Raw genomic sequence first — 12595 nt, forward strand, 5'->3', positions numbered from 1 at the left:
GTATCTTTATCTGGTTTTGGTATCAGGGTGATGGTGGCCTCCTAGAATGAGTTTGGGAATGTTTTTCCCTCTGCTATATTTTGGAAGAGTTTGAGAAGGATAGGTGCTAGCTCTTCTCTAAATGTTTGATAGAATTTACCTGTGAAGCCATCTTATCCTGGCCTTTTGTTTGTTGGAAGATTTTTAATCACAGTTTCAATTTTAGTGCTTGTGATTGGTCTGTTCATATTTTCTATTTCTTCCTGTTCCATCTTGGAAGGTTGTACTTTTCTAAGAATTTGTCCATTTCTTCCAGGTTGTCCATTTTTTATTGACATATAGTTGTTTATAGTTGTCTCTCATGATCCTTTGTATTTTTGCAGTGTCATTACTTTTTCATTTCTGATTCTATTGATTTGAGTCTTTTCCCTTTTTTTCTTGATGAGTCTGGCTAATGGTTTATCAATTTTGTTTATCCTCTCAAAGAACCAGCTTTTAGTTTTATTGATCTTTACTATTGCTTCCTTCATTTCTTTTTCATTTATTTCTGATCTGATCTTTATGATTTCTTTCCTTCCTCTAACTTTGGGGTTTTTTCATTCTTCTTTCTCTAATTGCTTTAGGTGTAAGGTTAGTTTGTTTATTTGAGATTATTCTTGTTTCTTGAGGTAGGATTTTATTGCTATAAACTTCCCTCTTAGAACTGCTTTTGCTGCATCCCATAGGTTTTGGGTCCTCGTGCTTTCACTGTCATTTGTTTCTAGGTATTTTTTTATTTCCTCTTTGATTTCTTCAGCGATATCTTGGTTATTTAGTAGCGTATTGTTTAGCCTCCACGTGTTTGTATTTTTTACAGTTTTTTCCTGTAATTGCTATCTAGTCTCATAGTGTTGTGGTTGGATGAGATAATTGATACAATTTCAATTTTCTTAAATTTATTGACTGAAAGCCAGCTTTTTGCTCGGTTGCCTTATATATTAGTTTTCTAGTGCTTATGTAACAAATTACCACAAATTTAGTAGCTTAAAACATACCTATTTATTATATTACAGTTGTGAAAGATAGAAGTCTGGGCAGGCCTCTCTTGTTTCTCTGTTTATGGCCTCACAAGGCCAACGTCAAGGTGTTGGATGGCCTGGATTCTTATCTGGAGAACCCTGGAGGAGAATCTACTTCCCGGCTGATATAGGTTGCTGGCAGAATTCAGTTCCATGCAGTTATTGACTGAGGTCTCCGTTACCTTGTTAGCTATTAGCTGGGAGTCATTTTAGCTTCTAGAGTCCACCTACATTTCTTGGTTCTTGGCTTCCTCCATCTCAAGACAGCAGTGACAAGCTAAATCCTTCTCACATTTTGAATCTCTGATTTCCCTTTTTGCCATATCTCACAAACTCTGTTGCCTCCCCTTCAGCTTTTAAGGACTTGTATGATTATATTAGGCCCACCTGGATAATGTCAACCAATTAGTAACCTTAATTTCATCTGCAGAGTCCTTTCTGATGTGTAACATATTTATTAGAGTAACACCACGGTGGAGATCATGGGGGCCAAAAGTCTGCCTACCAAACCTTAATCCATAGTTCCTGTTTTTACTTCTTTTTAGAACCTGTGGATTCTTTATTTTTATGGCACTTTAGCAATGCATTTTAAAAGATTACTTTATTGAACAGTTTTTGTGTTTCCATTGGAAGAGTCATTCGGAGTATCTAATCTGCCGCAGTGCTAGAAACTGCATCAATGATTACTTTTAATTGGGTGTGTCAAAGCATTAGACCTTAATATAGACTTTGGATAAGAACTCCATACTTTATCCCAATAATCAGTTAAGCTCTAAGATCAATATATACTTCATTTGTTTTAGTTAGATATGTGCTAAATATCTTCTTTGTGCTAAGTACTTTTTTAGGTATTGGGAAATAGTTGTGAACTTTGAAAGTTCCTATCCTCCTAGAGCTTACATTCAAATGGAATCATGAATTAGAACCTAGAAAAACAAAATCACCTCAGAATGACTGGCAGCTCTCAGGCTCACAAGACTTGTCTGTAACCTGAGTAATATGTTAACCAAAAAAGTTGATTACTCCTTGAGTTACAAAGACTGAGAAGAATTGAGTCAGTTTACATATTGCTACTTTGTCATTAGTCATTGCTGAAAAGTTGCTTACCTCTTTTTTTCTCCTAATTCTCCTCCCTTCCCATCACCCAGCATGTACATTTCTTCCTACCTACCCCTCCCACACACAAACACAGATACTACTTGCCTGGGGGATAGTAAAGGTAGGGGGAATACATTAAAAGTATTATGATAAATTGGTAAGTGTTTTATAGTTATTTGCTAAGTGGATTAAATACATTTGAAGTTAAAACTAACAAAATTATCATTCATTTTATATATCAAAAAAAAATTTTAAGGGCTCACTTATAATTTGATTGGCATTTTAGTTCAGGAGAGATGCCAATGTCAGGCTAGGTCCTGGGAAGTTCATTAATTTCTATTAGAAGCAGTATAGAATTAAAGAACAGTTAAGTAATACCTGGAAATTTTTAGTTTCATGTTAGGTAGACAAAACTAGAAAAGCTGCTCATATTAAATGTGGTTTTGTGAACAAAGACAAGTGGAAGGGCAGTTCAGAGTCTGCCAGTTTACTCTGCCCAAATAAGTTCAAGATTTAAAAAGGCATATAGGGCTTCCCTGGTGGCGCAGTGGTTGAGAATCCGCCTGCCGATGCAGGAGACACGGGTTCGTGCCCTGGTCCGGGAAGATCCCACATGCCGCGGAGCAACTAAGCCCGTGAGCCATGGCCGCTGAGCCTGTGCGTCCGGAGCCTGTGCTCCGCAACGGGAGAGGCCACAACAGTGAGAGGCCCGCATACGGCAAAAAAAAAAAAAAAAAAAAAAAAAAAAAAGGCATATAGTTACCTGTATTTTTGTTTCAGTATCCCATACTTGTTGAGGGGAAGATGCCACTGCCATTCATTTAAACAATATTTCTTGAGCACTGTAGCTGTCTGGCTGTGTTCTAGGTCCCTGATGTCATAAAGCTAATCTTTTAATGGATGTAGACTAATACATGTAACAAGTATTTGTCAGGAACTGCTAAGTGCTATAAAGAAAGATAAAGCAGGGTAAAAGAGTAGAGTCAGAGTGGGGGGAGAATGAGAGCAATTTTATGAGGTAATAATATTTTGATAGAAACCTAAAAAATAGAGGGATCAAGCACTCTGGCTATCTAGGGGAGGAACAGTCTAGGCAGAGGCCCTGACAGAGAAACATGCTTGGTATGTTCAAGGAACACTGAAGAGTGTTATCAAGGCAGAACAGGTTTGGACTGTGCGATGAGAATTAAGTTGTGGTTCTGCTCTACTTGAGGTGCCTGCTAGACATTCAAGTGGAGTTATCAAGTAAGCAGGTAGATAACATAAGTTTGGAGTACAGGGGAGAGAATTAGGGCTTAAACAACCAGCAAAAGAGACTTAAGCAGGAAAAGTCTTGCAGATAGGAGAGGATGGTGTCCCAGAGGCTAAGTGAAGAGAGCATCTCAAGACATGTGGAGAGAGATAAGCAGTGTCACACATACTGCTGGTAGGTTCAGTAAGGTGAGGGCTGAGAAATAACTGTTGGATTTGGACATGTAAAGCCTCAGACTTGAAGAGAGCAGTTTTCAATGAAGTTGTGAGGACAAATCCAGATTAGTGTGGGTTCAAAATAAAATGGGATGAAATGAAGTAGAAACAATGGATTTAACCAGCTTTTTAAAGAGGTTTTGGTATAAAAAGAGAGTAAGGAAATGGGAGTAGAAAGAAGATGTATATTAAAAGGTTTTGCTTGAAAAGCATTATTAAAACATAGCGTTCAAATCAGGGCACATAAACCCACTTGAGATGGGTTTACATGGTCCTTTCTGGGTTTTTTGGTGTAGTTTATCTACGGATGGCCAATAAAAGCTATAGGAAATGTTAACAGTGAAATTAGTAGTTTGGGACCAATTTGCAGTTAATGCCAGTTATTCTTCTCCCAGACTAGTTAGTATATACTACTGGAGTCACTCATCTCTCATTATTGGTTATATCCCAGTTAAAAGTCTTACCCTACCAACCCACTCTCCTCCTCTTATCTTGTCAGACTTGTGACTGAGGATGCACTGATTAGGAGTGCTAGGATAAAGGTTGACAAGGATTAGTAGAAAGTTAAGGAAGTTTTTCCCTAGCTTTAACATTATTTTAAACCTTGTATAGGAAGTTATTAAGTAATTTATTTGGTAGTTATTCTGTTCCTTTTAAAAATTATAAACATAACTTATTCTTTCAAAAGCTTTTTAATGGCTAGAAATTTTTTTTAAAAAAGAATTTTGTGAAAACTTCAAAGATTTGGAACCAATATAAGAAAAAAAATGTGGCATGAAAGAGTATAGTAGAATAGCTGACGTTTTTGGTTTCTTACATATTATATTTTTAAAATTCAGGAATTACAACAGGGAATATATATCAAAGTATAAGAGTTAGCACTGATAAAACTGTGAAGCAAGTTTTACTGTTCTTTTTTAAGCATCAAATCAGGTTTCATGTTTTTCTAAAAGATGAAAATCAACAAAATCTTTACTTTTGTTGTTAAAATTGCTTCTTCAATTAAAATGGGAGTAGGAGTGCTTTAAACGTACAGTTACAGGTTCTGTAGTATTCCAGATTTCTGCTGATAAAATGGCTTTGTGTATAAACCATCTCCATTTACATGTATCTTGTTTCAGTCATGGTAGTAAAGAAGATTGTAGCACTGTGTGCTGTAAAGAAACGATATTGTTTGAGAAGTGATCTCAAATAACCGTATTGTCAGCACTGGCTGAGATAGACAGTTGTTAGCTATCTGTAGCTTCATCAGTGATATCATCACGTGAAATGTGAGTTGGAGACATCAGGTGTTCCTGTAGCTTAATTTAGTGACTTGGGCTCAAGTTTACAAAATGCAATTGGTCTTTCAGTGCTGACCAGACAGTTTGCCTGCTGATTAATAGAAAGCTGCATTAACAATAAAATTCCACTTGTCTTTTATCTATCTGTCTGTCTTATCAAAGAGTTTTTTCTTTCCTTTTTTTCTTTTTTGGGTCAGGGTTCCAGCTGAGCCATCTTCTCTCTTATCACTATCACCAAGTCATAATCAGGTAAAAACATTTTTTTCAGTTTTAGTTTGTGGGGTTTTTTAAAATTAAGATGGTTTTCTTCTTTTATAATACTTAAATTACAGTTAATTGCTAAATATCTATAAATTTCATTACCTGTCTCTTCAGTCTACAGTTAATATAATATGTGCACCTTATGCTGGTAACTGTTTTTAGACACCAGACAGAAAGTAAGTCTTTATAATACATGTAAGAACATAGTGCAAAGATGGGAAAAGATTAGCAATAAACACATCTGAAGAAATGCTAGGTGACTACAAAGTAAAACTTGCTTGGGTCAGCAGTAGTTTCCCAAATTGATAAAGAATATTGGTAAGTTGATCTTTATCACTACTTGCATATGCAAAATGATACTTTTGTTCTAGTTTTCACATGCAGACTTGGAACTTCATCGGAGAAGAGAACAATTAATAGAACGTACTCGGAGAGAGGCACAACTTGCTGCCCTACAGTATGAGGAGGAGAAAATAAGGACCAAGCAGATTCAAAGAGATGCTGTCCTGGACTTTGTCAAGGTGAGTCCTTTGGATTCATTGAATGATATTCCTAAAATTTCTTAGAAGTAAGTGCTTATTTGTTTTTCTGAGAATGTCAGGTTTTATTGTCTTAATAAAAAAAAAAAGAGTTGATATCTTAATTATAAGAATTCTCGAGTAAATAGTATAAGTGTCTCCTGCTTGTGATTAGATTAATTGTCCTCATATGTAGATAGGCTTGAGGACAATCAGAAGTGATTGATTTTGCTTTTAGGACAGTGATAGTCTCTACTCTTAACTACCTGTCTATTGTTAGACATATCACTTTACTGTCCAGCTGCCATTTCCTAAATCTCTAGTGCATCAAGAAAGTGAAAATGCTATACGTAAACTGTAAAGTGCCATGCAAATATAAACTATTGTTATCTGAACCTATCACTGACTTCCTTACCTTACCTTATCACTTACTTCCTTACCTCTACCAATTTGCAAGGCTCACAGGTTTAATACTTTAGTCATCTTTGATTCTTTACTTTGTTTTCTTCACATCTACTCAATTAACAACCCCTGTTAATACTTCTTTTTTTAATCAGCCTCTATAGCTGCCTCTAAACCTGGTTTGATTTTTTGCCTGTGTTACTTAAGTCTTTTTGTTCTGAAATCACCTTGGAATTTTTTCTTTATAGTTAAATAATTATTTATATTTTTGCTTGTTTAATATCTGTCTCTCCCAGGAAATACCTGGTGGTCCAGTGGTTAGGACTCCACGTTCTCACTGCGAAGGGCCTGGGTTTGATCCCTGGTCAGGGAACTAAAATCCCACAAGCCACATGGTGTGGCCAAAAAAATACACACACACACACACACACAACATATCTGTCTCTCCCATTTATCTGTAAACTCCATGAAGACAGGGACCATGTCTGTCATGTTTATTCACTGCTATATCCCTAGATTTAAGCAGGTCTTAGCCCCTAGTAAAGCTCAATAAATATTTTTTAAATGAATGATTGAACAGATGAATCACTCATCCTCTAAATGCTTTCTCTCTTGTTTCATAACTCTAGCCAAAGTATATCTTCTTTAAGTACCATACACATGATAAATTCTCTTATATTTTTTCAAATGTATCAAGCCTGTGATGATGATCTCTGATGCTCAGGGAGGATAACAATTTTCCTAAGGTTAAATACTCAGCTAGTAAGTGGCAGAGCAAAGATTCTAATCAAGACAGGCTGAACAGAAAATGGAAATAAAGCTGATGGAAAATAAAGTTTCTTTTAAAAAAAAAGTCTAGATGGTAACTAGACTTATCATGGTGATCACTTTGTAATATATAGAAATATCAAATCTCTATCTTTTGCACCAGGAACTAACATAGTGTTGTAGGTCAGTTATACTTCAAAAACAAACAAACAGACAAGCTAATAGAAAAAGTGGTCAGAATTGTGGTTACCAGAGACAGGGCATGGGGGAGGGAGAATTGGCTGAAGGTGGCCAAAAGGTACAAACTTCCAGTTATAAGATAAATAAGAATTAGGGATGCAATGTACAAAAATATATGTTAAATGTGAAAGTTGTTAAGAGAGTAAATCCTAAGAGTTCTCATCATTTCATCATTTTTTTTCTTTTTCTTTTGTTATCTTTATGAGATGGTAGATGTTCACTAAACTTATTGTGGTAATCATTTCATCATGTATGTAAGTTAGATCATTATGCTATTACACCTTAAACTTATACAGTGCTGTATGTCAATTACATCTCAATAAAACTGGAAAGAAAAAAAAAGGACAGGCTGGCTCCAAACCCTGGTCTATCACCAGAATGCTATACTGACTCTCAATAAATGATAGTGGCTAACACATACTATGTCCTAAGTGTTGTTCTATGCATTTTACATAAATTAACTCATTTAGCTTGCCTTCTGTAGAAGTCATATAACTAGTAAGAGATAATTACATTGTAGATAGCCTTGATTAAATGTCAAGTTAGAGTTTGATCTTGAACAATTAGGCAGAAAAAAACAATTTTAGTTCTTAAGCAGGAGAAAAACAAGACAGGGAAGGTACTTCTGAAACACTAATCTACTCATGTTAGAATATGTTAGAAAGAGATGAGGAAAGAAGGAAAATGAAATAGAGAGTAATTGCAATAATTAGATTAGGGTACAAAATGAAGGCATAAGACTAGGTGATTTCTAAGTTTCCTAAGGAAAGGCAGTGTTGTCCTGTGGTAAGGGCTTAGAATCGGAAATATCTGAATTTGAATCCAGCTTTGCTACTTGGTATGTGCTTGACTTTTGGAAAGTTACTGAGCCATTCTGTGCTTGTCCTGTGGTAAGGGTTTAGAATCGGAAATATCTGAATTTGAATCCAGCTTTGCTACTTGGTATGTGCTTGACTTTTGGAAAGTTACTGAGCCATTCTGTGCCTTTATTTTCCTCATATGTTTAATGTTTAACTATTAAGTATTAACTATTTCAGAATTATGGCTGCACCTAGTACTTTTACTAGTATGGTGTATGCTGCACCCCCTACTACCACAAAGGGTTTTATAAATTAACTATAAGAGAGACTTCAAGAGAAGCATCATTATGTTTTATACATAGATGTCTAGTGAATGTTGAATAAATCACTGAAAATGAGTGGAAAAAAAGGTTCCAAAGCAAGGGTTTGAGGCTAAAAGAATGGTTTTAATGGGAGTTAGCTTTGTGGAAAGAATGTCGTATTTGGGGTCAGAAGGCATAGGTGCAGATCTCAATTATGCATGCTACTTACTAACTTTGTAAACTTGCACATATATAACCTCTCGATCCTCAATTTTCTCATCTTTAAAAAAATATGATTATGATGTTTGTTTATCTCACAGAATAAGAAGAATCACTTGAGATACTGTGTATAAGAACACATTGTAAAACACTCACTATACAGATACTGCGATATTATTACTTGACATAATAACAGAAATTAGCAAATTGGGGGGAAATACCCAGTTAGCATGGGAAATTGAGCATTTTTTTTGGTTATGTTGAACAGGAGATGACAGTGGGGTTTCTAAGTAGAGAGTTTCCACAGGCATTTGAAAATGCAAGCCTGAAATCTGGCTGATAGGAGAGAGCTAAAGCTGTTAGCATTAGAGTGATATTTGAAGCCATTAAAGAAAGAGAGGATGATGAGCTTCCCTGGTGGAGCAGTGGTTGAGAGTCCGCCTGCCGATGCAAGGGACACGGATTTGTGCCCTGGTCTGGGAAGATCCCACGTGCCACGGAGCGGCTGGGCCCGTGAGCCATGGCTGCTGAGCCTGCGCGTCCGGAGCCTGTGCTCCGCAATGGGAGAGGCCACAACAGTGAGAGGCCCAGGTTCCGCCAAAAAAAAAAAAAAAAAAAAGGAGAGAGAGAGGATGATTTCATTGAGAGAATTTAGTGAGAGATTACTACTCTGTGAATGTGTTTATATCCATGTACATATAAAAAACATAGTTTTTAAAAATTTCTCTTTATAGATGCTTATAGACACAGGAAAATACTGTTTGTCAGCAAATTGCTTTTCCTCATTTACATTGTAAGCTATTTAAGGGAAAGGGCAGCGTCTTCTAACCAGTAAATCTAGAAAAATACCATACACTAGAGATACAGAGATTAATATGAGTGATCATTTTAGTAAATAGCATTTTTCATTCCCAGTGTTCTAGATTCTGACCAGCTTCCCTTTTTTGGGGGGGTGTGGGGTTATATAGCAAAAAGCATCACAAAGTCTACAAAAACAACACCCCCCCTTAGACGGTGAGGTAAGTTTATATAATCACCTTTCTTTGGAACTTTTTATTATTGCAATGAAAATGAAATGTTTTGCATGTGATTATCATTTGTTTTCAGTGATCAAAATATTGCCATTTTCTTTTTTCCCCCTCACAAAATTCTCCTTACTAGGGAGAAAAAGACACAGGCCAGGAAGTTTATAGAATCTATAGATCGGGTTTTTTAAATCTATACACATCTGTCTGGAGATTATTTCCCTCCTCCCATCCCCAGCAGAGTTATCATCTCCCTCATCCATTTTCAAAGCTACTCTGTAATGAGAGATGGTCCTGAGAGCTGTATCTGGCACACGTGAATGGTGTTGGTATTAAACAGAAAACTCTACATAGTATTTCAGCTTCAGTGTTCATTTCCTAAGTGTGTATATTATTGATTATACTTTGTACACATTAGTTTTATAATATTAAGTAGTACATTTTTGTTACAAAGTAACATGTAAGATTGTTTATTAACCTTTTAAAAATCTATGCACCTAGATTCTGTATTATAATGATGTCCTATGCAAAAAGAAAAAAATAAACTAGATTGTAAATTTTATTGTTTTAACATGTATGCACATTTAGTGACATTTACATTTTGAAATAAAATTTATGATTCATTTTTTAAAAAATCTGTGCACCTATTTTGACATGTTAAAATGAAGCTTATTACTAAATGAATATTTTATTGTACTTGGCTTTTTCATTAGCTATTTTCCTTTATCTTTGCCTTCTTATTTTTTCAATTTATTATCCCTACTTCCTTAAAAAATGCATAAAGGCCTTATTTCACGTGAGTGTTGACTTTGCTTTTTGTAAAATAAGTTATCTGAAAACCTAACACATGGGGCTTTACAAGCATCAATCTTCAGCACAGTTTTTTCAAAGCACAAGTGTTTCTGGAATGGTAAAATGTATTGTTTGAAATGTTTTAAATTATCCATTATAAAGTTTTTTTAAATCTTATTGGACATATAATAACTATTTTTGGTTATTTATTTGAGAGCTTATGCATTGGTATAGTACCTGAAAGATTCACTCAAGCACTTTCAGTTGTCTTCACATGGTAATAACTCTGTACAAACCTTTGACAATCAAAGTTTGATAAGTTAATACACTCTTCCTTTTTTACCCAACATTTCCTTCTTACTGGTCATTCTGGAGTAATTCATTATCTGAAAACTAAAGCTCCTCAGGAAAATAGCATGTATAGTTTTAAAATTTCCAGTTGTACCCTTGTTTTGTCTGAGAAAGGTAATGAAGAGATGCCTAGACTAGAAATCATGACTCTTGGGTTTATTGTTTTGAATTTGTCACTAGCTCACTAAATGACCACAAATTCTTTATGTTACTGCTACATCTTCAGCTTTCTCTTCTCAGAACAGAAAATAATTCCTATTCCCCTCCTTGCTTTAGAAAGTTTTTGTGCAATAAGATCATATTTGCAGTTGTTTAAGTTCTTTGGCAGAAAATTGTTACTCAGAAACAACTTATTAGCTATTTTAATGCATGAATTCTGAATGATTGTGAATGTGGTCCTGTATGTCAGCATCTTCACAAGTATGTGTTAATATGTCTCTTTGCTTGTGTATTTGTGAAACTCGTCATGTGTGCGCATAGCTTGTTTTTGACATTGCTTCATTTTTCTCCACCTCTCCAGTGTCCCTTCCCATCCAGAAGGTCTCAGCACACTGATGATAGTGCCTTGTTAGTGGTAAGAACCTTGCACAAAATGGAGTTTTACATTGCTGTGTCTAGAGATTTGGGGAATAGCTATTGTACTTTTCATTCTGAATTGATCTAAATACCATAAAACATGATGAACATCATTACTAAATGCTTTACAAATAGCTAGAACTGTCTCCCTACATTACTTTTAATGATTTACCCAGTGTTCCAAGTGTTCTGCAGATATGATTCAAATATCTTTGTTAGTGTTTCTGAAAGTAAAACATTTGCATTGAGAACCATATTGGCTTTGTGTGTGTGTTTGGAGGAGAGGGAATAATATATTTGTTTTTTAAATGTTGTTTCTAATTCCAGGTGAACTTTATTAATCACTGTTTTGTCTTATAAGTCACCTGTATGATGAATGGTTCCCTTACTTCCTGATGCTAATTATACAAATGTATATTTGGCATCCTATTTTATTATCTATTTTAACCTGCTGAAAATCCCAAACTTTTAGATCTCAAGATCATCCCTCCATACCCATTTTATATTTTAAACTCAGGGAAACATTAACTTGGAATGCTGTCTACTGATCATTTTTAACATTGGTTTACTTTTTTTTAAATTTTATATTTGATTTTATTGAACACATGCAAATTTAGAGGATAACTTAAAACACACTGGTTTACTTTTATTGCCTGTTTCATCAGCTGAAAATAAGTATAACTTCAGAGCTTTATTGAGAGTCTTACTTTTATCAGCTTTGCAAGAGAATTCTAACCATGTACATAATGGCTTTTCCCATCATGTTTTATGTTATTTTTTTCACCATATAGTATTGAAAACTAGCAGTTCAAAAGCCTATTGTCTGTAGCAATTCCTGTCTTAGGAGCTAGTAGCTGCCGCCATTGTGCATACTATTGCATGAACTGCATACTTGAGCATGAAATTTCTATTACATAAACTTTCATTGTCAGAATTTCTGTGTTCTGTAATCATCATTTCCTTTAAGATGGCTAAAGCACATTTTAACTGGCAGTCTTATAAAGAAATAAGCCTCTGGAGTTTTAGTTAAAGTTAATTGGCATGAGAAGCAAATAACAATTTAATGTAGAAAAATATTGAGAGCCTATGATGATCCAGACACTTTACCAGAATTATCTCATTCACTCCTCACAGCAGCCTTAAGAGTTAAGGTTAAACTTATCACCATTTTACAAATGATTACTGAGGCACAGAATGTTTTGTCCAGAATGTGACTTCTCCAAGGTCACAGCTAGTAAGTACAAGGCTGGGTTCAAATCTAGATCGGGTGACTTGAGAACCTGCATGAACACTGTGCTATATTGCCTCCCGTACTGTAATTGAAAACACTTTGAAACACTTTAGGAAACTGAAGATGAAATTTAATAACAAATATAGTAAGTGCTGAATGCCCAGGCATTTTTGTCAAGGAAAAAGTGGAATTTGGAAAAACAATAAAATCCCCTTAGCGTGAAAT

At 35.2% G+C, this 12595-nt stretch overlaps 1 protein-coding gene across 17 annotated transcripts in view; it reads left to right on the plus strand.

Moving 5' to 3' along the window:
* LRCH3 (leucine rich repeats and calponin homology domain containing 3) overlaps positions 1-12595 on the plus strand; it is a 119994-nt gene that overhangs the window by 79505 nt on the left and 27894 nt on the right. For 9 of the 17 annotated variants that reach the window (XM_067034372.1, XM_067034376.1, XM_067034374.1 and 6 more), the window contains 2 exons: positions 5083-5134; positions 5518-5667. In XM_067034372.1, coding sequence (XP_066890473.1) covers positions 5083-5134; positions 5518-5667 — 202 coding nt within the window. Of the gene's footprint in view, positions 1-5082; positions 5135-5517; positions 5668-9363; positions 9415-11083; positions 11138-12595 lie in introns of all 17 variants that reach the window. The other 8 variants (XM_059064389.2, XM_067034373.1, XM_059064388.2 and 5 more) reach the window with 2 other exon arrangements.

This window comes from Kogia breviceps, chromosome 5, assembly GCF_026419965.1.
Source record: "Kogia breviceps isolate mKogBre1 chromosome 5, mKogBre1 haplotype 1, whole genome shotgun sequence".
NCBI classification, from domain to species: domain Eukaryota; kingdom Metazoa; phylum Chordata; class Mammalia; order Artiodactyla; family Physeteridae; genus Kogia; species Kogia breviceps.